This window comes from Xylaria bambusicola (assembly GCF_022495145.1).
Source record: "Xylaria bambusicola strain CBS 139988 unplaced genomic scaffold F5B22scaffold_11, whole genome shotgun sequence".
In the NCBI taxonomy this organism is placed as follows: domain Eukaryota; kingdom Fungi; phylum Ascomycota; class Sordariomycetes; order Xylariales; family Xylariaceae; genus Xylaria; species Xylaria bambusicola.
The window spans coordinates 481,890-507,192 of NW_025953564.1; the positions used below are offsets into that span (position 1 = coordinate 481,890).

The following is a 25,303-nucleotide window of genomic DNA, read 5'->3' on the forward strand; positions in this document are numbered from 1 at the left end:
CTGGGAAAAGAGCCCTCTAGTTCCGTCATGGCACAGGATCGCCGTGCGCTCTGCTCCGAGCTTAGGTATTGCCAACCCCGCGGATGCCGTCCACAGGGGCAGCAAGATTCGCGGGTGGGCTGTCTTGGCCTCTTCTAACGCTGAACGTGAATTTATCCGGAATTCCTACCCCTCTGCCATCTAGCGTCCCCCGCTGTTCCCGCTACAACTAGTTCTGCTGCGGAGAAATGCGTCTTCTTCTTAAGAATGATGGGGAATAGCTCTTACCTACCATGTTAAGACATTGTGGAAAGACGGCGGGCTGAGGTAAGCGAGGTGCTAGCTTATAACCTACCTAGTCAAACAGAATGTTAGGTTTCTGCTATGCCAGCCCACTTCAGTTGTTACCTTTGTCGCTTTGTTTTTCCTATTTCTTCTTGATCCTTTTCCTTTTGTAATTCCTTACATCTCGTCGCACCGTAACTGGGGACTCAGGGTTACAGTGCGGAGTAGAGTTGTGGAATAGACACGGCACGGATATTAAGGAACTAGAATTTGTGCGAAGCTGTATGGCTGGCCCTTGCCCATGGGCCATGGGCAAGGGATGCTATAATTCGCTGGCTAAGCAATCAAGGTGAAGGCGCATAGTTCCTTGGCAAATCCCGGACGTCAAAGTCGACGGAGGAAGGGTATACTACACAAGCGTTACCGCCGATCAGGCACGAGATCGGAGAGCTCAATGAGGCCAATCCAACCTCTCGAATAAGAAAAGTTCGGCCTCGACGATGCTTTTTCTGGTCCGCGATACCACAATGCGGCGTGTCCGAGTGTTTCGCTGGCCACGTGAAAGTGCTCGGTTACCATTTGGAGAATGTGCATGTCTAACACTACATAGGCTTGCTTGCTTGCTCGCTCGTCTGCTGCAGTCACCAAGTGCCAGTTCTTTTCATACGACATGAGTCCCAGGGCGTTTCCTCACTGAAGCCATCTATAGTATTGCCAAGTCGTTCACACAAGGCTCGCATTACACTAACCTAGACTGGAGTAAATGCGCATGCATGACGGTTGGGCAGGAAGTGGGTTGAGTGACGGAGCTATGCCTTGTGTAGATTGACATGTGAGACATCTTCACATATTCTGTCTCAATGCGGCGGAAAGTGAGGGTCTTGTCACTTCATCCATGCCTGGCTTGGCCAGAAGGATCAAGTTCGCATACCTACTAAGTATATACTTATCTTAGGAGCTACCGCCAAAGCGGGGAATAGAACGATGCGTTAAAGCCCCCTGAATCGAATCTGAGATGGGAGACTCTTTCTTCTATGCGGCGGGGAGCAATGAAATGAGCGACGACCGCGGTGTTGCGGCAGGCTAAGTATGTCTTGCTCACGTCCCAGCAGAAGCGAACGCGGAGAACCCATGTTAGAAGATGCTTTAGTTTCAACAATTTGCCCATTTGGGGTTAAGCAAGCTACTGTAAGTTACCTCAAATCCTCAAAATAGCACAGCTTGATCCGGGTGACGGGCAGTCAGTACGGCTGGAAGTGTTGGTTGCCATGATGACCTCACTGTGACCATGGAGATACGGTAGTTCTGCATGAGACAGCCCGCTCAGCATCCGTGCCTTGATTGCACAAGAGGCTGCAGACATGATCTCCAACAGATCAACCAATTCAGCAACCCATTCAGTTCCTTGCTCCAACGTGATTTTCCTTCCCGCCGGTGTATTGACCCCAACATGATCGTACATTCACAAGAGATGAAAAGTTTTTTTTTTTTTTTTTTTTTTTTTTTGGTCCTGAAGAAAAAAAATGACAGCTCAACTGGTTCACACCTCACTCATGCTGTGCACGCTACCAACACCGAATCCGGTGAGCTTCTGGCGACAGGCCCCCAAGGTGACAGAAACTTAGCCAAGCTTTATTATGGCCGTGCGCAGCTCACATGGCTGGTTCCAGCGTGCAGTCCCTACCAACGCCTATAGAAAGAAGCAGAAGAAATAGGTGAATGAAAAGACAGTAACAACATCGAACCACGGATCACGAACGTAACGACAGGGAGACAGATATCTATGCTGTGTATAGGTTAGTTGGTGTAACCATCCATACTTCGTTCTGCACGGATCTTTTATCACAAAAGGCTTGAAATAATGCATAGCATAAGACGATATACCCTCCGCGTCTTCACCTTATTTATCACATCATTGTAGGCCTATACGTCTGTCTCCATGTATGTTTGTTGGTATGTATATGCACCATGTGCTCAGGAACAGACCATGCGTCGAAAGAAGAAGAAAATAGCGTCCCGGGGGTAACGCAACGTAGCGTAACACAAGTAAGACGCTCGAGCGTTCGAGTCCACAATGGTTTCTTTCGTGCTCTTTTACACTCAATTCGGTTCTGTCACGTTAGGTTAGGTTAAGTTAGAGAGCTTGACCGCCGGATTGAGACTATACGTTCGCCGTTTAGGCAAATTTGTGAATGGTTTTGAGATGACTGGTTGGATGGTGAAATGGGTAAATGGCATAGGTACGACGGAAGAAGGGAGAGGGCGGTAGGTAGACGGTTGTTGTGAAGATGGAATGAGCGAGTAGTTGGGAAGCTGAATGTATGAATGATGGAATGAATCGGGTGGGCGATGTCGTAGTTGCTATTGTGATGCTGAATTCCACGATTTGGTAGGCTCAAATCATGCACGCACCAAGCCCAATGTCATAGACGAAAACCTCAACGTGCGCGGCATGAAACACCTGAATCTAGCGGACCTGAGGACTCCGCCCTAAGAAATTCGTTGCTAATATAGACTATTCTGCTTTTCTCTCTGGCAAGAAAGCCCAAGATATGTTCATACGGGCGCTAGAGCACGAACAGCCACTCCATCAGGGCATAAACCATATATCTACATTGGGATCAGCCGCGGTCGTGGAGTCTTTAAGAATAAGTGCCGACGAAGAATTCGGATTGTACGGACGTTGGGAACAGATAGCTGGAACTTGCGTGTTACGGAAAAGAGTTGGCTGATTGTATAACCAGGTGACCGTAATGAGACGAATACGACACTCGCTGATGAGGCGAAGACATTCATATCATATTCTCACTCCTCATAAACTATATACACCAATGGACCTACAAGCATTCAATTCGCAATTTGACGATAATTGTACTTATAAAATGGGCGCACAAGAGTTCGTTCGCAACCATCGGGGCTACAAGAAGTGGCACGAAGTAGAAGTAAAGCTTCATATGACGTGTTCGAATAACGGTGTTCATCTTCGTTGATCCTTGGCCAAGTAACTTCAGTCATGGAATCCAGGCCGTGCACGCAAAAAACATCTCTTCGTAAAGTATACATATATACAGTATATCTGAAGCCCCTTTGACCCTGTGATGCAGCCATTGCTCGCAAGTTTTTTTCTAGCACGCCCATACACCGAGCAAGCCATCTCGGCGCCCTTCGACCATGTATCCCTCTTTAATGCGCACATGTTCGACGATGGCGGGCGTGCGTCCGTCTTCGGCCTCAGTGATACCCGCGCCGCAGTCCCACTGCCTCGAGTCCATCTTATCGTACACTTTGACGACGTCCTCGCAGGCAGCACTGACGATGCGCCGGCTATCGAACATCATGCTGGTGATTGGGTTATCATACGCATATGCATCGAAGATAGATCCTGTACGCAGATCCCATATCTATTTCGCCGGTGATTAGTTATTCGTCTTAGATGAATGTCGAGCCTAGAAATCCCATATTCGTAATATAGAGGGAGACTTACCCGTATGCTTCGATCTAAACTTCCTGTAACGATATGTACGTCGTCAAACTGCAGACAAGTGACTGGTCCGGTATGCCCAACAAGACTGCGGTGGACTTGGCCACTGCGCAGATCCCATAGGCGAACCATTCCATCCGCCGTGCCACACGCAAGAGCGGACTCAAAAACTTGCAGTGCGCCTACAAAATCGGCGGCACCCGAGGCCTGGCGGGAAGTCTGTCTCCATGTGCCTTCGCCGGAGCCAAGAGATGCGGAAGCCTGCGCGGCCGCCCACATCACATCTAACGTTTGTATACAGCGACCTTTTTCAAGATCCCATTGACGTAGTGTCTTGTCCGAGGAGCCCGAAACTAGTACGTCGCCTCGGAGGTGTAGAGCAGTAATTTCATCAACGTGCGATTGCAGTATAAACAGCGGGCAATCCGCCATGCTTCCGGCTGGAGGATCAACCGGCTGATCGTCTGGGTTTTCAAAGGCTATTCCGTCATCTTCTTCGTCATCCCGTCCAAAGCGGCTGCCATGGGGATCATAGTGAGCCTTACTCAAATCCCATAACCTTACAGTGGCATCCGCAGAACCTGTGACAAGGATGTTGTCGTCAACTTGCAGCGCCCGCACAGACGCCGTATGACCCTCCAGTGAACCTATACAACGCCCAGCATTGAGATCCCATACTTTGACCGTGTCATCCAGGGACGCCGAGACCATAGTACCAAAAGGCACATCGAAATCTAAAGCTGTGATTTGGTCAGCGTGAGCTTTGATCTCCCGAATATTGAAGCCAGGATCGAAATGTTCGTGTAAGACAGGCATAGATCTCCGTCGCATGGACTTCTGTCGTCTGTGGCCAGAGGGCGTATTTGATACAGGCGGTATCTTCTCATATACGGATTTTGACATGAATTCATCAACATCTTCATCCGTTATTAGATCATCCTCATCTGATCTTGTAGTTTCCGCATTGGCGGCGGCTATCGATTCAGCCTCATCAACGAGTACCTGTGCTACATCTATCCGACTTTCCATATCGACAACTGTAGTCATGTTAGCAACAAGAAACGCGCAACTAGGGAGCGTCTGCTCTTACTATCATGTTCTAATAGAGATTCTTCATGTTCCAAATCTGCCAACCTATCTAGAATGATCCGGCGCATACCCGAAAGATTTGCGATCTTGTTGTCGATCTCACGTATTTCGCTACTGGCCATGTTTTTCCTGATCGCAAGCATTTCCAGTTCGTGAATCAAGGTAGACCTTCCCTTCTTTAACTTGTGCAAATGTTGTGGGCTATCGGCGGGCATCGGCGACTCCTCTAGCATCTTCCTCCCTCTCGAGGCTCTTCTCCTGTGTTTCTTGTTGCTGTCTGTCGTTATATCGGGGAAGCTCGCCTGAAAGCCTTGGAAAAGAGAGTATGCATTTTCATCTTCGGGAATATTCTGCAGCATTTCGTCGGATAAGTATGAAAGGGCGCGAGATTGTATTTCGGCTGTCGAGAACTTGGAGCGAACAAGATCGGTAGGAGACGTCCTGGCCATCGAGAACATTCGTCGCTGCATGGCAGGCCGCGAGAGCTGCTTGTGAACGTGGCCCATGGCGTTGTGGTAGTGACTCCCGCTGGGATCGACGGCATGGCCAGCTAGATGACTCGCGGTGGTGGTAACCTTTCGAGTAAAAGCTTCGAGACCTCGTGTCTATATCTTTTGTTAGCCGTGCTTGGCGCATATGGAGAGAGGCTGAGGACAGGCGAAAAACAGAGAAAAAAGAAGAATTGGGCAACTACCGAAAGGATAGAGTCTTCGCCTATGGGGGCTTCATCTGGGAAGGCATCATGTAGGTCTGAATCATCCATGCGCGTGGTTTCTTTGTGGTGTCTATATCGGAGAAGTGAAGTTTTGTCTATACCGCTGGATGCAGCTTAGCTTGCCCACCGTGGATTTTTGGTTGTATCACAACACATTAATGTACTTGGTGAGCGAACGAAAAGGAGCTCCCGTGGGGATACAGTGATAACCGCCAGCCTCAATGAGGCATTCTATACATGTAACAACAGGATTGAATGTATCATTACACAATTGGAATGGGCCGCATATGGCAGTTGACTGACTCGTGGTGAATGTGATAAATGTGACCAGGATGGCCAACCAAGAAAGATGTTGCACGAGCCACGCGATCTCTGTTTAGAGAATGCGCACCGTAGCTAGCAGCATAGTTCACACTGTATGATGCACTTGTGCATATCGAGTATCAGCTCGCTTGGCGCGCCGATAAGATAACAAAATCTCCGACTCCCCTCCCGATGTCAAGGCTGCCCCACCAGTGACTGGTTGTTTGCTTGTTGGTGACGCTGCTGGTTTGGTGAGATCGAGAAAAACCAACATACACCAAATCGGTGTCGGCCTGACAAGAATAGCTTGGCACAAAAGAAAAATATAGGGAGAACGAGAGCATCATGGATACCATAATTGACCTGAAAGATGCCTCCAAGGCGCTGGATCTCTCAAACATCCGCTTTCAATTGATGTAAGTAGCTAGTTCCCAGTGTAACTCACACGAGACTTGGTGACCTTGGCTCTCCTCCTCATACACTATATATCCTTACCCTTACTTACCCCACCTATAGCCGTCTAGAGGATACAATAACCTTCCACCTGATTGAAAGGGTCCAATTCCCCTTGAACAAGAGTATCTATGTGCCTGGCGCCGTAGACTTTGGCTCTGATCAAAGCCTGAGCTTCATGGACTGGTACCTGCGCGAGCAAGAGAAGCTGCAGTCCTTGATTCGCCGCTACGAGGCTCCCGACGAGTATCCTTTCTTCCCCGACGCCCTCCAGAAACCCATTCTCAGACCTCTCGACTACCCCCAGATTCTACATCCTAACAACGTCAACGTTAACGAGGAGATCAAGAAGTTCTACGTCGAGAAGTTTCTTCCCGCCGTGTGCCCGGATTTTGGCCGGGGTGACAGCGGCGAGTCGGCCGAGAATTACGGATCTTCAGCTACCTGCGACATTGCTTGTCTCCAGGCTATTTCACGCAGGATACATTTCGGCAAATTCGTGGCCGAGTCCAAGTTCCAGTCTGACCCAGAACTGTACAAGAGGCTGATCAGGGCTGGTGACCGAGATGGTATTGGAGAGTCCATAACGAATGCCGCCGTAGAGAAGCAGGTGCTCGCCCGGCTTCGCCTTAAGGCACAAACATACGGCACTGACCCATCTTCCACCAATAGAGAGAGCGCCGGGAAGATCAATGCCGATGCAGTAGAATCAATGTACAGGGATTTTGTGATTCCCATAACGAAAGAGGTCGAGGTCGAGTACCTCATGCAACGATTAGATTAGGTGTTCTGCATATAGACAAAATGGGCGTTCATAGGTATGTCATGCGCATGGGATAATGATAAAGGGTGGCATTGACGGAGTGGAAGACAAAATAAACCTTTATCTTTTTTCCCCTTATTTGGTGATCCCTTCACGATGGAGGGTTTAGATATTCTCCTACCGCCTTGACGGCGCCTGCGAATTTGCTAGCTTCAATCAAGATCATAGAGCCCATGGGCATGACACCCATCTCTTGAAATGCCCGTTTACTATCTGCCACGGTGTCATCCATCTTAGTGAATGGGTAGCTGCCATATGCTATGGCATGTTTCTGCAGGACCTCATCTTCCTCATGGAAATAGAATAGCGTAGCGTCCTGCCTGCCTTTCTTCTTTTTCCTCTCTTCGGCTAGGGTTGATTCGATCTCATGGTATGTCTTGGAAACGATCAAATAGTGCGTAAACTCGTACGGCTCCTTATCGTCGACGGCATCCTGGATTTCCTCCATGAGCATACTGTACAACGGTGGTGCTACATCGGAAGGCATGTTGATCACTCGTTCGGACAATACAAGTCCGACATGTTTGCCCGAAGCCAAGAGTTCCGGTATGGGCGCCAGTGACTCAGTGGCCTTGGCCTTTTCACTTAGATACTCGATGAGTTGGGCTATGGGCTGCTTCTGGCGGTGCTCCTGGATATTCAGAGCAGTGACAAAGGCGAAGGGATCGGACTCCTCACCATCGGTCTTGACAGTAGAGCCGATGGTTGATTGAGATAGGATAAGATCCACGAGCGCTGACACATCAAAGAGGGTCGCATCGACATCGAAGAGCTGCCGTATTAAATTCTTCATGCCGTGGAAATCGACCTTCTCATTGAAATTGAACCACTCAAAGTCGACATTAACCATGTCGAAGTCCTGCGGTCGGGCTTGTTAGTCCTTCACTTATACTTACAGACGTAGTAATAGCAGTATGCTCACCTCGTCATCCGAGCTATCGCTATCCTCCACCATCTTGTCCGGTGCTTCGGTAGCACCGTCGGCCTCTCTTGCCCGCTTTTTCGCCATACCTATTTATATGATGGCGATTCGTATAATATCCGACGAAATCGGAAGAACTTAAGGCGAAAGTATTCACTTAGAGTAGCTACCCTAGAGTCTCATGTAACCCGATAGTATCCTGGCGTGATGGTTGCGCGGCGGGGGAGCCGGGGAGGTTTGGGAAGCGGTCTACCAAAAAATTCTGCCGCATGCCCCTCGCTAAGCCCTTTTTGGACCGATAAAAGCCCGATAAGAATCTGCTCGTCCCTTACAATAGTACATGATGTTCTGTATTCCGATTTGGTACCCCTCCTCACCACATGTATCTTGGACTATCTAGACTACCTACCTAGGTAGGTATTTCAATCATGTTGAGCGAAGACCATTTATATCGTAAATCACTGATCTACACTACCAGTGAGCTTCTCTACCATGGCTACTATAACAAAATGCAAAGATGTGGTTGTTAGTGTGGCATGTTTCATAAGAATTGACAGCCATGAGACTTCAATGCGTCGTAGTTTTTACGTACCTGTGACGCTCTATGCTGCATGCCGAGTCAAGCAGTAAGACTTTGTCAATCCTGCGATGAATGCGTGCTGAGAATCGCCTCAAGGATTGTCTACTTATAGGTACACATTGAATACTTGTGAACGGGGGATAACACCAGTCCAGCAGATCAGTCCCGATTTCTCACCTCATGAATTATTAAAAGACATCACATTGCGAGTGGACGGAGCAGTGAGGTCCAGCGGGCATCGGTTATGAGCTTTCAGCACGCTCATGAAAGATTACTTGGGATAAGGCTGTACTATTTCATGAGAGCGCGCTCAACCATATTACTACCCTGATCCAAGCACCCGCATGAGAATGAACAAGGGTGCAAAGATATGAACGGAACGGTAAGTATTAACACATGTGCAAATGCACCCGTATATATGTCCTCGAGTTAAGCCTTTGAACTGCCGGCCTGTCTCCGGCGCTGCCTGTCATCTTGCCATCTCATACATGCAGCGGGCGTATGTATGCGGCTGAGCTGCGACGAAGCGCTCCTATGAGTAATTTCTCTTAGGTAAAGGCTACGAGAACTCGACAACTCACATTCGCCATGGCAAAGAGCAAGGGGATCGCGATGCAAGCGCCGAGAAGAATATTGCAGGTGTTTGTGGAGATGGTTATGTTTAGCCGGTCGATAGGTAGCTGACCTGGTTTTTCATAGACTAGGTACTGCATTGCATGTGCACGCTGACAAGCTACATACATAGTAGTAGGTATGCAGGTATGTATCTCAAGTAGGAAGTGGGAAAGACGTTCATCAGCTGTCCGTCTGCAAGCCACCGGTCTGGCTTGGTTTGATGAAGACATTTTCACCCGAATGAAAAAGCAACATGTGTAGGCTGCTACAGTAGAATGGTTCCGGCAATCTCAGTACAGGCCCGTCGGAGGACGGCAATGTTTTGAGTTCGATCGGGCCTATTTTTCTGTCCATGTGGTGTTAGGAATGGCTGGGAAGTATTGCAGAGTTCATTTTGGATGCAAAGGTCTCGCCTACACACGATCCGGGATGCTGGCTACCGCTCTGCGCGGTCTGCGTGGTTTCCCGTGTCGATTTTTCCCTCTACTCTACTTCCGGAACGTTAACCAGGGGATATAAGGCACGATGCATTGCATGCGCGTACGGCTTCGGCACGTGTACGGACCTACAATCAGTGAGCATGAAGCTGATAAACGGAAAACGCGGCCTCTTTTTTTTCTAGTATGACATCACTGAACCTTGGGCCAGTTCAGCCTGAGTTGGTAGATGGGATCGAGTACGTGTCTGCCCTTCGGCAATATAGATTTCCCGTGCGCAAATTCACAAGGGCAAGCGACGTCGGGGCCATTTTCAATTGGGGGTTGAAAGGAATGCAAACATGCAATTATCAAAGGGTATAGAACTTGAAAAGCACATATCCTCTCCTCAAATATGTAAGCAAAGCAAATAATTCCAACAGAAACGCCTGTTCCATCGCATGAGAGTCAGGCCAAGACAGGCCGGTCCCAGCGAATTCAATGCAAGAATTCGATAGACTTTCAAGTGTCCCCCCTCTCGTCGTTCTAGATTCATGTGGCCGGAGAAATCTCTTTTCGTCATCTGACTAGCATGCCATTAAGATGCACGGCAGCGTGGTAAAGTAAATGAACCATGTCGCCCGTTAAACGGGGCACATGTAACGCCGGCTCCTTGCCCCTCGTCCTCCCCGTTCCCCAGAATTTCCAGAAGATGCAAGCCCAGCCAGGCCGCAATGTAAGCGAGCCTCGTCATGCAGCCATGTCCAATTAATAAATGCGTATGTGAATAAATGGCATCCGCCGCGCAGAAGGAGGAATCACGATGGCGCCATCGGACAAAATCTGGATATTGTCCATTTTCTAAATAACAGACGCGATTGCGTCTTATAAAGAGGGTATTACGAGCGGTGGGAAAGGTAAAGATGCGGACGCGCCTGCAGGCACCGATCCAGCCAGCAGTCAGCCGATTGTGGGCACCGGCGTCGGACAGCGTCAAATGCAGCAGCAGCAACAGCAGCAGCAGCAGCCCATTAGATTTGGTCAAAGGATGTCGCTCGTTCCGAGTCGGGTGTGGCTGCAGGCGTGAGTTGCAGGCCTAGACCTACAACGGCATGGCCCGAGCTCATCGACTTGAAGTGCTTTCTGCCGTCCTCACCGAGACACCCTGTGCTCTCTTGGATAATCTCCCGTCGTGCCATTTCGATATCATGCCGGGCCTGCTTGATTAGCGCGGGTTCCCATAAAGGCAAGATCCGATAGCCTAGGTTCTCCATGATGCAACGCTCGGTGAAGTTGACCTGCTCGCAGGTCCACAGATTGTTGCCCCAGTTCGAGGCGAAGTATTGTGTTGGGCTCTGTAGGTCCTCCACAAACTTGTCGGCAACCATTAATGCCGCGAGGACGATGATCTCGGGAAACACAGAGTTGATGTGTGTTGCATGGCTGGGGGCCGAAGGAAGCGTATGTCGTTTCGAGGCTGGCTGACCCTGGCGACTTAACGGGAATGCTACACGCCATTTGCGGGAGAACTTGGAATCCAACGAGTCTAGAATGCAGACGGCCAGGGCAATGATGTCCATGGGGAGATTGGCTCTGGCGAGCATCTGCTGAATTGTGGGAATGGATGGTGTGATGAAGGAAGCCCCTGGGGGGAGCATCCTCGCTAGGTGGGCAGCTGGACCTGTTGAAAGAGTCAGTTTGCGCAGGGTAGGCGGACAAACGAATGGGTGTCTCTATTGGTGGCTTTCATGTAAATATATGACGGATGAACTGACCTAAAAACTGGGAATTAGGGCCAGCAGTATCGTCGATGGATATTCGAGGACTCTGGCTCGCAGACGAGTTACGAGTAGAAGGAGGCGGTGTAGGCAGGTTTGATAACGGCTTGTAGAATTGCCTGAAGTAGCTTTCGTCGAATTCGAAATCGTCGTTTACCGGTGCCGCTACCGAGAAGCTCTTAGTGTGACCCATTTTGATCCAATTCTTCAGGGCGCCAGGAATCGAAATTGTATTCTAAGCCGAGGATTCCTGCTCATATTCCGGAAGAACACAACTAGATATGAATTTGTGGACTAATTCTACTGCAGTAGGGACAAGATCACGCGATCTGCAACTCCAAGGTCGGGGCAAGAGACGAATCGAGGTGTAAGTCGGGAGCGAGAGCGGCACACAACGCTTATATACGCAAAAGGGGGTTCTACTCGAAGACCCGTAGGATCGGAGGATAGGACGGGGAGGACGGGAAAGGAAGGGCGTTCAATTAATTCTCGGAAGAAAAGGAAAACAAATCTGGATGTGAACAATCGAGGGGGGAATGCGTCGATACATATACATAGAATTATGTCCAACGCATTTTATTGATTTCAATTTATGTACCGATTTGAGTCCTGGATGACGAAGTACCCGACCTACCCTTTTTCTTCCACACAGTACATGTGCTTTGCTTTGCTTTGCTTTGCCTGCCACCGCCTGGAATCAAAGGAATCAAGGGCGAACCTCGGACAACCAACCCGCCTACCTACTTACATAGTATGTAGGTACCTTGGCTGAATGTTGAGGTCGTCTGAGGGGCCTGAGCTTACAGCACTAATAGTAGCTGCATGCCTTAGCTATACACACCTGTATTAGTAGGCAGTCTGTAGGTACATGATGTAAATGATGTATGAGGGCTAACGACTTCTTAGTCCTATGCAGCCGCCTGCAAGCCACGGGAAAATGTGTGGAAACGGGGCAAATGAAAAATCACGCCAGCGCCAGGGCTGGACTTGTCCTTGTCCGCGCAGTGGAGTTTGCTACCTACATGTACTTATCACATTATGTAGTACCTAGGTATTAAATGTGCTGTCAACAGAGAGAACATGGATGTGTCAGATCTACGAGATGCTTACAGTACACCAGAGAAGTTGATACACTGTGGTTGACACTAGATAGGGCTGTGCACTAGGTACTACCAGGTATATTCGTGATACCTGTGGTGGGCAGGATACCTAGGGCACAGTACGCCGTTACAGGGCTCACGTTCGCTGTTACCTACTAAAATACAGAATACCGTACCAGGATACGCAGACATAGTACCTATGTCTTTGTCTGCACTGCCGACCTAGATCCGTACGAGCAATACACATGGGGAGCAAATTATATATGTAACTAAGCATAAACAAACAAGCAAAGGCCCGATCCCGGTCGTCCCGTGGCCATGGGAATATAAATTGCTCTATGACGAAGAGTTACGAGTCAGTGGAAGCGGAAGCTTTGCTAGTGGACAAGGAAAAAGGGGTTCAAATGGCCCCCCTTGCCTGCACTTGTGGATAGGTAGGTAAGTACCTACCTAGGAGGCTGGCTACCTAATTGTATATGGTAACTACACCATTACACGTTTGTAGTATGTTCGCACGTGCAAAACTACCTACATGAGCGTGGACGTGTAGAGAGGGATGATAATGGGCTCTAAGTATGGCTTTTCATGCAGCTTCATCTTTCTGAAATCGTTGTATCGATGTGCTTGCTGGATTAGGTAGGTACAATGGATGTCGACCTACCTAAGGTAGTTCTACCGTGGTTTCACACTATATCAGCATGACATTTTGATTTGAATCTGGATATTGATGCATTGAATATTGCTTCAATGACCCGTTCGAGACCTCAAGTTTCGTGTCCATGTACCCTCCCTACCAAAAAGTCAATTCATATGGGCCCGGTGTGCTTGCATCTACTCCGTAGTGATTTCATGAGGCACATTGCATTAGGGTTAACTACCGACCAATTTACTCTCAACATCAAGCCCTTGACGGATTGAACGCATCAAATGCTAGGCTTGATCACATATACAGCCCAAGAGAAAGGTTGATTAAAAGCGGCCAAAGTCCCTGGTTGTCCTTGTCCCTCATTCACAAACCCAGGTGTCAAGTCGGCGAACTTTAGTGGCGACATGCCTGTCTGTCCACATAGGTCAATTGATAAACTCTCCCGGCATCCCTTGTTACATCTCTTTCACTGAGGGCGTCGGAGAAGATGTTCCAGCTGCCAACTGAGCATCCTTTATTCCGGTTATTGAATGTTTGCTCGCTCGTGTGACGTCATCGTCGACGAATATCTCGTCCAGCTCTCTGGGATGATTGACACACAGACACGCCGTGGCCGAGATATATGTTGTATACTATTGGACTTTGGTGACTCGGAGACGGGGTAACCTTGAAGCTCGATGGCTGACCGGGGTCTTGGTCAGCTAACCTAACGCTACTGACTTGGTTTGGGAGGTTCTTCAATCACAAGCTGACGATTGTTTGAAGCAGAAGAAGCTCGAGACTCGCGTCTTTACTTAGAGATATGTTCTACGTGTGAAGAGAACCGTCGAAACCACCATCTACGGATTATCTTTGCTTGGAAGGCAGTGGTTCTGGGCGTGTGTCAGAAACAAAGAGCTAACTCAAAGAGTTGATGCCTCCATCGTTAGCAATACCATTCACCCTCAACTCAAGTCACAAGCTTCATATAAGTACCACTACCTTACACCAGATCACCTATTCTATTGGCTATATGTCTATTAACTGGAATAATGTGGTAAGCCAAGCTTGAGTCTACTTGAATAGCCTAGGTAGCCTTAAGATATACTGTGCCAGTTAGGCGGTAAAGTCTAGGTCTGATTTCACAATGAAGCGTATTCTTGTTCTTATGCATGATGATGAGCTTGGAAGTGATATGGGTCTGCGGAGCATGAGTTTGGTGATGGCGTCAACAGCGGGATGATTGTCGAAATCAACTATACCTACTCTATGGCACATATACCTATCTACGTACTTAAGTGTAGATCTGGGAACGAATGCTCTAGTATGTATGCTCCGTAGTCTAATTCGATTTTTTATTAACGCCCTCATCATTCACATTGTACATCTAAGCAGAAATAGCATCCACGACCATTAAATGCGGCCAAACCTTTTATGCTTAACTTACATGTGGTTATTATTATCTCGTATTCTCTGCTTCGTATCGAGACCCTTGTTGCGCTGGGAGTGGAGAAGCCGATGCACCCCCTGAAGGTGATGCCCCGCGAGCCCATTACGCATGTACCTATTTTTTTCATTGTACCACTGAACCCAGGTACCTATACCCGCCCGGAGCCGGTCTAACCCCGCCTAAGACCAAGCCCCAGCAGAAGAGGCTTTAGTGGATTTTAGTTGACCCTGAGTTCAGTACCTACAGGTACCTTGGTATTGTAACCTAGGTAGGAGGTACACAGAGCACTGCCACGAGCATTTTTCTTACGGTGCACATGAAATCTTTCAGGGCCGGTTATCATGGCATTATTCAGGCGGTGAAGATCGTTACCTTGCAAAGGAAACACCACCGTCTGTCCGGTTTCCATAATGACCCGTCGAGCCCGTTTCCCAACCTCTACTGTATGGAAAACTTGTTGTTCGACCTAGAATGCCATGAGGGAGAGTTGGCGTGGCCAGATTTGCCGACGGCTTGTGCGGACGTGGCCGATATACCTAGCGGAGTCCGCCTTGGATCTTTTTTTTTTTTTTTCTCCAGTTCCTTTGTTTTAACACTAGGGGTATGATTCTGAGAAGGCTCCATACAGAGCTACGCGAACCGTCTTTCATACCGCCTCACCGCCTTCACAAGAGCATACTTAGAATCATATTGATTCCGTGATAGGTTACACAGCATGAGTGCTGTGTATGTGTGCAATACTCACTTGGCATAAATGGCGGTAAGCTGTGTCCATTACGAGATAACAAACGAGACCAAACCAAGAAGGCTACAGAGCATGGATCTCGTATTTTAAGCATACATATTGAAAGATCTCAATAATATACCTACCATGTCATCTTGGAAGCCTTGTGGCCATCGTATCTAAGATAGCTTCAAAGCAGTGGGAACAGGCTAGGCTTCACTTCATACGCGATCACCGAACAACTCTTACGATCAATGCCATGGCGCATTAGACATGTACATATAAGTCAACTTATAGAAGTCTTCGCTGTAGGACCCTTTACCTATTCGCTGTGCAGGCACTCTACTAAGACTTCGCCAATGCTTGCTTTAGGGTTCGCTAATTTCAGCGTGATGCCATGAAGGACAGTCTGCCATGCGTTCCAAACAGGTCGAGATAAAAAATAAAATAAAAGCTGCGACAATGTTTGTGAGGATGGATGTACTGTTCTCGCATACAGCACAGTCCAGTACAGAAAATGTACGTTAAACCACCTACATACACTCCGCTACGATCGATCGTGTTGCTATTCGCCAATAAAATCATGGCAGCTGTCCCAATCTGGACTTTTGCTCCAAACAGATCAGTCGGTTGATCATGCTACAGAGCCGTGCTAAACGAACGTGGAGCATAGCCACCATGACGATCACTTGGGCCACTCCATCAACAGTGACTTGTGTGGGTGGAATAAAGCATCGGATAGTGATCGTCAGGCACGGGACGATCAAATATCCCGAACACCCACATCGATGGACTCAACGACGTCTTTGATTTTGCTGATCTAGGGAGATGCTGCACGCTACACAGCGGTTGGTAGTCATGTGTACACTTTGCTCCCCACACCTAGTAATTCAAGATGAACCTTAGTGTGAGAAATAGAAACTCGACTCTCTCTTCGGTGGGTAAGGCAAGTAAGGCAATAATTCATCGACAGCTAATTGATACTGTTGCTACCATGATCCTGAAGCGCCAATAGTACCACCATTGGAAAGTAGTGATGCCATGCATCATGTACCGGACACACAACAGAGCCTCGGCATTTGGGGCGATGGATTACACTACGGTCCATTAGCCGTTCATGTGGTAAGCTCAGCTGATTCCGTCCTTTTCAGCTCAGTCAGCTAAGGCTCAATTCAAAGCATATGAACGCCCGACGAAACACTTATTATAGCTGAAGAAGTGTTTCAGAAAGTCATCTGATGGATCGCCTAATCGTGACTGCCACGCTTTGTAGTGTGCCAACGCCTTTCAAGCCTTCAAAGACAGCAGCAACACATGCTTTTCGAAGTCTTTCACGGATTTGTTGGCTTGACAAGGTGAGGAGTGTCTACACTATTCTACATATAGCCATGTACATGTAAATCCCTGGGCGACACTTACATAGTACATGAGATGATGCATACAGCATTGGATTTCTGAGTGTAGAGGAATATAAGGTAATGTTCAGCATGAAAGCGGAAATGTACGACACGCATTTCTTTGCTTACATAGTACGTAGACTCTCGTTCAACACCCTATCACACCAACATGTCGATAAAGAAGGGCCAATGCTCTCGAAGTCCAGAGTCAAAACAGTAAAGAAGCTCAATGTCTCAATTGCAATATACTCGCCCCCGTCTATTTCCGAGTGTCGCGCTGCTCTCCAACTATAGTTCGGTAGTGTCGTTTGTGATATACCGAGTAGCTGACGACACCCTTCCGCTATCGCATTGAATTACCGCGCCGAACTACCTTGATTCGTACGGAATATGAATGTACTCGTGGATAGATTTGACCAAAGCACTGGACTTTTGCCAGGCTCGTCTGCTGATTATTAAAGCCGCTTTCTGTCTCTAGGCTTCATATCTTCTAATGTTAGCTGAAGTGACTCAAACCCAAGGTTCCTGTCGCATCGTGTTTCTGCCATTGGATCTCCTGTGGCTGAAACAGGGTCGTGGGGTTGACAGGCTTTGCCTATAGAAGCTAGTGGCTCTATACCCCGCCTCTGCACGCCTGGGACGATTTCAGCCACAGTGGAAAAAAAGAAGAGATCCGACCTCGGTCGGGCTGCCTTCGTGTAGACAGTCGATCTGTGGTCTGAGAATCCGTAGCTGGTCAACCTCGTAGTCGTGGGTCGAAACAGTCTACAAGAATTATACCAGGACTAATTGGCGCTTGTCAGGGGCATCGGAATTCTCTTTCTCAACGTCGTCGCGACCAATTCCTCTACTACTAGGTCAATTGGGCTTCGAAGCCCTTCGGCGTCATGATTTCCATCCGCTCCCTCGCCTTACGTGCCAGCACACGCGCATCAATTGCCACTGCTCGGAGCACGAACCGATGTCTCCTAGAAAGCACTCAAAGCTTCTCGGCCTCATCTGCGAGGAGCCTAACAACTGCACCCGCCCGCACTCTTAGCCCGTCAGCGCGCACCAGCAAATGTCACAACCAACAGCAATACAGGTACATCACAACAACAAACCCCAACCCACCCCTCGATAAAAAGAATGCCTCGAACGATGCCCCGTCTCGTATTGCTTTGATCGGAGCGCGAGGATACACTGGTCAAGCCTTAATCGATCTCCTGAATAAGCACCCTCACATGGATCTACGCTATGTCTCTTCGCGAGAGCTCAAAGGCCAAGAACTCCAAGGGTATACCAAGCGCAAGATTATCTACGAGAATTTGTCTCCCGAGGATGTCGCTCAGCTTGACAAGGAGGGCAAGGTTGATTGCTGGGTCATGGCTCTTCCCAATGGTGTTGCTGCACCGTATATAGAGGCTCTCGACGAAGTGGCGAAAACCAGCGAACACAAGAGCGTTATCGTAGATCTTTCTGCCGATCAGCGATTCAACGACTCATGGAGTAAGTCTTTGAATGAAATAGCTGGATCTGTTACTAATTATACCACCTTTTTGCTTAGGTTATGGTATCCCAACCCTCACTAAGCGCTCTGAGATTTGCCAGTCTACTCGCATAAGCAATCCAGGCTGCTACGCCACTGGCGCCCAGCTAGCCATCGCTCCTCTCGTCCCGTATATTGCGGCACAGCCGGTGGTGGCAGGAGTTTCCGGATACTCAGGTGCCGGCACCAAGCCAAGCCCAAAGAATGATCCTGAGCTTTTAAGAGATAATTTGATGCCATACAGTCTAACAGGCCACATACATGAACGAGAGATCAGTCACCATCTTGGTACTCCTGTTGCTTTTATCCCACATGTCGCAAGCTGGTTCCGTGGCATATCTCTTACCGTCTCCATTCCTCTTAAGGAGGCAATGAGCTCACGCGATATACGCCAGCTCTACCAAGATCGCTATGCTGGCGAAAAGCTTGTAAAGGTTGTTGGAGACGCCCCCCTAGTACGCTCAATTGCGAATCAGCACCACTGCGAGCTGGGTGGATTTGCGATAGACAGCACTGGCAAGCGCGTGGTTATGTGAGTAACTGATCCAAGGGCCGAAGGGACTTCATATGCTAACCAGAAACTAGTTGTGCCACAATAGATAATCTGAACCTAGGAGCAAGCACTCAATGTCTTCGTAAGATTCTCCGTCTCTTAACAAATCAACTTAGTCAGGTTACTAATGCATTTCGCAGAAAACATGAACCTTGCGCTCGGTTACGCGGAGTACGAAGCCATAATATGAAGATTTTAACTTAGTTCGACAGGTAGGAGGCGACGGGTCTCGAGCTTCTTCACTACTTCTCGGCAACTTGCTTTTTCAGCATAGATAGCATTATTGCAGAGGAAGAAATTCATTTTTGGTACGTAAAAGGCGGTCTTGGATGTGGTAATTACCCCTTGTGTCAAAACAAGTATTCTAGTTGGCTATATAAATATCTAAACTTCTTTGCCATCGCCATACGTATTGACTCAGTTAATACTAACTCTAAATAAGCATACAAGTCTTATGATGGTCAGACCTATTTCGCAGCTGGTAATGTGTCAATGCATGAAAATCAGATTTTGAGGCCCAATACCTTCATAGCTACTGTATCCGAATTGTTCGGCACGAGTAAAGGTGGCCATCTCGTTGTTAGCATCCTTGAGCGTAAGTGGTCTGGCAGCTTATTGCGTGCGGTAGACAGCCTCACTTCATGACGTAAATGAGGCATTGTGACAGGGGGCAGATATGCAAATTTGTAAACCAGGCTTTCCACGACATGGTGGGATGCGAACATTACAATACTGCTTGGATAGAGGGAGTCAATTACCAACCGTCAACTACTCTATTGAAAAATTAAAGGCCTGGGGGTACAAGGCAAGATACACGTTATTTCCCGCGATCGTTGCCTTTATTAACTGTTCTTCTCCCATTCCCTTCAGCTGCAAAGTAGGCTATCATGCAAGTCAACATCCATCAAATAGCGCTTATGTTCATCACTTCCAGGATAGGTAGGTCACTCAAGCCTGTCCACCATCTTCTCAGCTGTGGCCCCCTCCCGAGCCCTCCTCCAAAACTACCGTTTTTGTTACTGAGACGATACAGTGAGGCGCAAAGAAATATTGGTTAAAATTGCCAGCTCGAAGAATATCATACTGAAAGGGGTTTTCTTATTGATCAGTTACCATGCCTAAAATTTTCCTACATAGTATCGCATAGAGTCCAAAGTTACGTAGGTAAGTAGGCATCCTCAGAAAGAGAGGATGTACCTGTGGCCACGCAGTTCAGAGCCGCATTTGGCCCCCAAAAAGCGCCAAAACAAAAGAACTAATGTGGTCCGTCATGAATCGAGAAAATTCTTTTCAATTGATCTCTGACCCTATCACTTCTTACACAGTATGTTAACTCGTAGGTTTGGCTGCCGTGAACTCTCTAGACTCATTTATAGACCATCATTGTCATCAGAAGTTGAGAAAGAGAAATCGATGAAGACACGCAAGAACGGGCTGTGGTGGCGTTTCTGATGGTTTCAGTGTAGCCATCGATCATGGTTTCATTCCGACCAGATCTTATCTACCCACCCGACTCCTACTGTGGCGTCTTATCCCAGTACCTATCCCTGGTTCTCTGCAACGTATGTCGTAAGAATGTAAAACCAACAGAGATGCTTGATAAATGTAATTGGCTCTTAGCTGGAAGAAAAGCTTACCTATCTCGTTAATATTCGAAGCGAGATTGGGTGTATGTGAGTCACTACGCCAGCCTTGAGTCTCTCTAGCCCCCAACTGCTGGCTTATAACATGCTGCTTCCACGCGTAATGGATGGTCTCGGTCCATTCTCTCTACATGCTTCGTCAATTACCTTTTCCCTTTCTGGGGCTGTTCGTATCGAAATGGCCACAAGACCTTCTGGCACGAGTTGCTTAAGTGCTGAGCCTCATGAAGAGAATATCAAAGACCCTTTGCTCCACTATCTTGGGTGCATTGAAATATATCAAAGAAAGGAATTTCTTGAAGAGAAAATTGCCTCGGACGATGAGCTCAGCGATCAGAAATCGCTTCGAATAGACACCCCGGTCTCCCAAGCAATACAAACTGAAGGTACCATCAGATCGGGTCAGAAAATCGACGGTAAATGGAAACAAAGCATTGAGAAGGAGTTGCAACGAATTTCCCGCCTACGCCATACGTTGTCAAATGATCAGAACGATAAGGTGCTTGTAATGGAGGTAGAAGAGAGCTACAAAGAATGGCGGAATTCAGTGACCGAACAGCAACTACACGACATTAGGGAATGGCGCAAAACGCTGAAAAAAGAAAACTCTGTTGTTGAGCCAGTTATCGAACAGGCGACAGAATACATGCTAGAGGACGATATATCTGTCCCAGTTATTCAATTCTGCGGCCACAAGGAACCCACTCAGACCAGGGATGGAAACTTTCCAAACCAGAAAACGACTGTCCACAAGCTTCTGTGTTCAGAACCCAACATATTACACAAACAACATAGTTCCAGCGTTAATCGTATCAGATACTTCCATATTCCTTCAAATAATATGATTGTGAGTACACGTTCAATTTTCTCGGACTCTTTGTCCTTACTCAAAATACAGACAACAGACTGACTGTTACTGGTAGTGGGCTGAAGTGAGTTAAAGCTTCATGTTTCCAACTCACCCACCTAACATGTTTTAGAAAGCTATAGCGCGTTATTATGGCGACCTCAAGTCCGACTTTACTGCAACGCAGCGTCAGAAACAACGACCTAAAGATACTAGTACAGGCATAATTCTTCAGGACCGTTTCTGGCAGGGGCAATTGCATGGGGAAGTGAATTCATTACCGCACGCGAGATACATGTCTCCAATGTGCGAAACTATCTCATCATGTAAGTTGGGCAAATAGGATGTATTAGGGGTAGAGGACTGACTGATACTTTGCACAGCAATCAACACGCCTGATCGTAATCCAAATAATGTAGTGCTCTTTGTAAGTGTCTGTAAGAAACCACACGATGATCTGTGAACCAACTAATGTTTACTCGCTGAGCAGATGCCATACCTCCACTGGGAGACTTCAGTAAGGCGAGAACAATTTGCTGATGAAATTGGCAAGATCGTTCTACGGAGAGCTAAAGGTCTTATAACGAAAGAGTCCAAGGCAAAAAGAGATCGCCAGCTAGAAAGACAACCAATCACTAAGATGACACTGGATGAGCGGCTGAATTCACTCCCACTGTTAGGGGGACAAATTGAAGCAATGGGGGACGCTGTAGATGAATATATCAGAGCAAGCGATCAATCCTCCAATGAATCGAATGTTGGTCCATTCCAATGCGCCAATCCTTTGGGACGCTATCTCCTTGCTGCAGCCCGCCTATATGAAGGCATGGCAACTTATAGAGACAAGATGCTTCTACGCGAGTATCTTCCTCTAGATGCTGCCATACACCCTCGTCGGACTCTCGATCAGGCCTTTTATTGGACCCTCAACTCAACAAAAAAGCGTGACAGAGATCAAGTCGTATATCGAGGCACCACAGTTGCCGACAGAGACTTCCACCACTATGATCATGAGAACAATGTATGGCCAGATCACAAGGGGCTGGGGGGTAGAGCCTGTGAGACTTGCCGGACGAATATAAGAAAATTGTCGCGAGTTGTCATGGTAGATCAACTTTGGATGTGGATCTTGGATGGCAAGACTCTTATAACATGTTTTCCAAAGCGGTACGGCGTAAACAAACAAGATTGGTCAGGAGTACACAAGTCGATTAGAGCTACGCTGGAGAGTCTTGGGTCCAATCAGGTACGGACGGTTTTCGAACTGGGCCTGATCGTACTAGATGAATGTACCAGGACGTTCTTTGATCGCGCAAAGGTTCTAGATCGACAACCACAAGTTATTGACGAGTTCTCCAAAGCAATTGGCAATATTGTGAGTATAGTGAAACATAACTTGTTTCTGCATTATCATAACTGACCTATGGTACAGATGCATAAGCAGACCACGGCGTTCCAACGACTTTGCAACTGGACATGCGAAGCTGGAATAATATTCCGATCAAAGGGGTATATTGACACCAGCGAGCTTCACATACCGCTCCTTGACATCAATATCGAAGGAGACCTAGAGCGAGAAATCGAGGATGTCGTTGAGGAATTGGATATAATGCTCCATATCACAAATACCTATAAGGATATTGTCAAAAGATATGTTGAACAAGCTGAGCACATAATTGACAGAGACGGTAAACTTAGCCAAAGCTTCCAACGTTATCTGGCAGAAGAGGACAACCCGACCAAGGAAGAGGAAGACTATCGATCCTTCAAGCTCAAGGCTGATGAATGCCAGGAAAGAGTGAATAGTCACATCAAGGATCTAGAGTCCCTGCGCGGAAGCGCGAAAAATGCTGCTGAAGATGTAATGACGTCTTCCAAAATCTATTTGCGCATACCTTGAGCATTGGCTAACTGCATTCCAGGTCTTGCATTTGCTTTCTATGAAGCAGCAACAGGCAAGCGTTGTCCAAGCTTGGCAAGCTGTCAGGCAATCAGAGGAAACCATCAAACAGTGAGTGCTGCGAAAAGGCAAATCTTCGGCAGAATCTAAGTATTCTAACGCGTGAACTTTTGCAGGGGAAGGTCGATTATGGTATTCACGCTTGCTACGATCGTCTTTGTTAGTCAACCATTCTTGGCACTCAATATAATCTAACCTCGTATGTGCCAGTTGCCACTTTCTTTCTTGACGAGTGTGTTTGGGATGAACAACAGAGAGTTTGGTGACAACAACTGGGGCCTGAGAACTCAATTGACATATATATGTGAGATTAATACTCCCGGCCTTGGTCTCTAAATACTGCTTGATAGCTGACAACTACCCGTCTATAGTCGGAATTTCAGCTGGAGTCGTGTTCATCAGCCTACTCTTTGCGTTCAGCGCACGGCTAAGAGCAGTGACCTGGTCCTTTTATTCTCTGGCCACTACCAAGCTTATGATCAAGACCGGCATATACTCGTACTTCGTCGGGCATAAGAATAGCGAGCAGATTTTCGCGTACACAAGTGCTAAGATTGACAAGATGAAGAAGAAGAAAAAGGACGAAGTCCTCGATAGCAGAATTGAAGAAGTAGAGGAAGTAGAGAAACGCGAGACACAAAGAGCGGCGAGGAGACGGGTAACGAAGAACTCAGGTGTCGATGGTACGAATGAACAACCGCAGAACAAGGCATCGTCGAGCGAAATGAGGATTCGTGATTTATTGTGTGGCTTGGAAATCTCTTTTGCGCGACACCGAAACAAGAAAAGAGATAGAAATGACGGGCGTACGAACGACGATATTGAGAACGGGAACTTGGTAGATGCTGAGAAATGACGAGTCGCTTGATAGTCGATCATCGTGTATGATAAGTCACTGTTGAACTGTTATATAGAGTCAGCTGGCGCGGAGTGATAGAGAAGATAGGGGTTGCTCGTAATTACCTTAGACTTGAACTATTCCTTTCCCAGTTTCTCGTCTAGCAGCTTCAGAATCCGGGGATGTGGGATATATTTAAGTTTATGCGAGTTGTGCATGTTGTATCGTCCTTCTCCTTAGAACACACCGCCTGAGAAGGCCCGAGAGAAACTACCGAGTTGCTAGTGATTATCTGAAAGCGCCAAAGAACTTGGGCTTAGTGTGATAGAAAGGATCAATTATGGGCTTGAAGGCTTCAATAGATCTTATCTGTTGAAAGCAGCAGAGGAAGGTAAGAAGCACTACCATCAACCAAACTCCCAACCACATGTGCACTCTTAAGGCTGAACAGACAACGTACGCTACGCTGTGGTGTTTGGATTCCCAAGCCGACCACTACTCTGGGGGTCGATGATCAACCCACTGTCAAGAGACGAAGTAGCACTAGGGTAGAAATTACCCCAAAGGAGTGGTGACAACTTAGGGATTAGATATATAAAGGGGGAAGGCCACTGCAGTGTATTTGAAATAGTTAGAAATCAGTACCACCAAACCCGTACCAATATATTCGACCTCTCTGCTACCTAGGCGCTACCTACTTGCCACACAGTTTCTCTCCGGGAACACATCCACATGACATCTAACAAGTTCAACTCTGCCGTTGTCATTTTATCGGGCCAGTATAATGAAGGGATCGTGGTGTATCGTTAGCTTTTGTAGTCTCATCATCGTTCAGGCCATTCGAATTAGCCAGAGTAGCTCTGTCTCATAGCATACGATTTGCGATATCGTATGCCATACATTGCGTTGATGAGAGTATCTGGTTTTAGGACTCCAGAAGGCTGTGATGACTGCGATACTGGCTAGATGAATAGCCAGAATGACAGGGGCAACACCTAATCTCGGACTGTGAAGAGGAATTTGGATGTTGGTGTTTGTGACAGTCTTCACTTCTGACGGCACGGTACCAAGACCAGCATCTCAGCGAGAAGATGATGATAAGTCGAATAGCGCCCCAAACAAGTTGATGACGTCTAAAGTATTTAAGTAAATGCTTAAGTACCGTGCGATGGGTGACTTGCGTACTCCTAGCAAAGGAG

General features: G+C 47.6%; 6 protein-coding genes across 6 annotated transcripts; 3 read left to right on the forward strand and 3 right to left on the reverse strand.

Annotated features, from left to right (window-relative positions):
* Nucleotides 1-3,036: 3,036 nt before the first annotated feature.
* On the reverse strand, nt 3,037-5,877 carry F5B22DRAFT_598540 (mitochondrial division protein). Its single transcript, XM_047974373.1, has 4 exons — nt 5,529-5,877; nt 4,836-5,439; nt 3,749-4,782; nt 3,037-3,665 (listed from the first exon to the last, which is right to left on the reverse strand). Exons 1-4 carry the CDS (start codon nt 5,595-5,597, stop codon nt 3,390-3,392), a joined length of 1,983 nt encoding a protein of 660 aa, XP_047832839.1. The 5' UTR covers nt 5,598-5,877; the 3' UTR covers nt 3,037-3,389.
* Nucleotides 5,878-6,197: 320 nt separating this feature from the next.
* On the forward strand, nt 6,198-7,089 carry F5B22DRAFT_635054 (chorismate mutase; the record flags this gene model as incomplete). The annotated part of the gene is made up of 2 exons (XM_047977086.1): nt 6,198-6,268; nt 6,369-7,089. The coding sequence occupies 2 exons, from the start codon at nt 6,198-6,200 to the stop codon at nt 7,087-7,089; spliced, it is 792 nt and encodes a 263-aa protein (XP_047832840.1).
* A 65-nt stretch (nt 7,090-7,154) lies between these two features.
* F5B22DRAFT_53944 (putative actin cytoskeleton organization and vesicular protein) lies at nt 7,155-8,377 on the reverse strand. The gene is made up of 2 exons (XM_047972827.1): nt 8,051-8,377; nt 7,155-7,987 (listed from the first exon to the last, which is right to left on the reverse strand). The coding sequence occupies exons 1-2, from the start codon at nt 8,135-8,137 to the stop codon at nt 7,220-7,222; spliced, it is 855 nt and encodes a 284-aa protein (XP_047832841.1). The 5' UTR covers nt 8,138-8,377; the 3' UTR covers nt 7,155-7,219.
* A 2,091-nt stretch (nt 8,378-10,468) lies between these two features.
* On the reverse strand, nt 10,469-11,831 carry F5B22DRAFT_54006 (uncharacterized protein). Its single transcript, XM_047972832.1, has 2 exons — nt 11,437-11,831; nt 10,469-11,342 (listed from the first exon to the last, which is right to left on the reverse strand). Exons 1-2 carry the CDS (start codon nt 11,630-11,632, stop codon nt 10,693-10,695), a joined length of 846 nt encoding a protein of 281 aa, XP_047832842.1. The 5' UTR covers nt 11,633-11,831; the 3' UTR covers nt 10,469-10,692.
* Nucleotides 11,832-17,414: 5,583 nt separating this feature from the next.
* F5B22DRAFT_598552 (uncharacterized protein) lies at nt 17,415-19,256 on the forward strand. The gene is made up of 4 exons (XM_047974374.1): nt 17,415-18,223; nt 18,282-18,795; nt 18,849-18,898; nt 18,957-19,256. Exons 1-4 carry the CDS (start codon nt 17,623-17,625, stop codon nt 19,004-19,006), a joined length of 1,215 nt encoding a protein of 404 aa, XP_047832843.1. The 5' UTR covers nt 17,415-17,622; the 3' UTR covers nt 19,007-19,256.
* Nucleotides 19,257-20,386: 1,130 nt separating this feature from the next.
* Nucleotides 20,387-24,255, forward strand: F5B22DRAFT_598556 (uncharacterized protein). Its single transcript, XM_047974375.1, has 10 exons — nt 20,387-21,306; nt 21,383-21,391; nt 21,440-21,632; nt 21,690-21,733; nt 21,797-22,681; nt 22,739-23,167; nt 23,229-23,317; nt 23,383-23,425; nt 23,477-23,570; nt 23,638-24,255. The coding sequence occupies exons 1-10, from the start codon at nt 20,545-20,547 to the stop codon at nt 24,120-24,122; spliced, it is 3,033 nt and encodes a 1,010-aa protein (XP_047832844.1). The 5' UTR covers nt 20,387-20,544; the 3' UTR covers nt 24,123-24,255.
* The last annotated feature ends 1,048 nt before the right edge of the window (nt 24,256-25,303 follow it).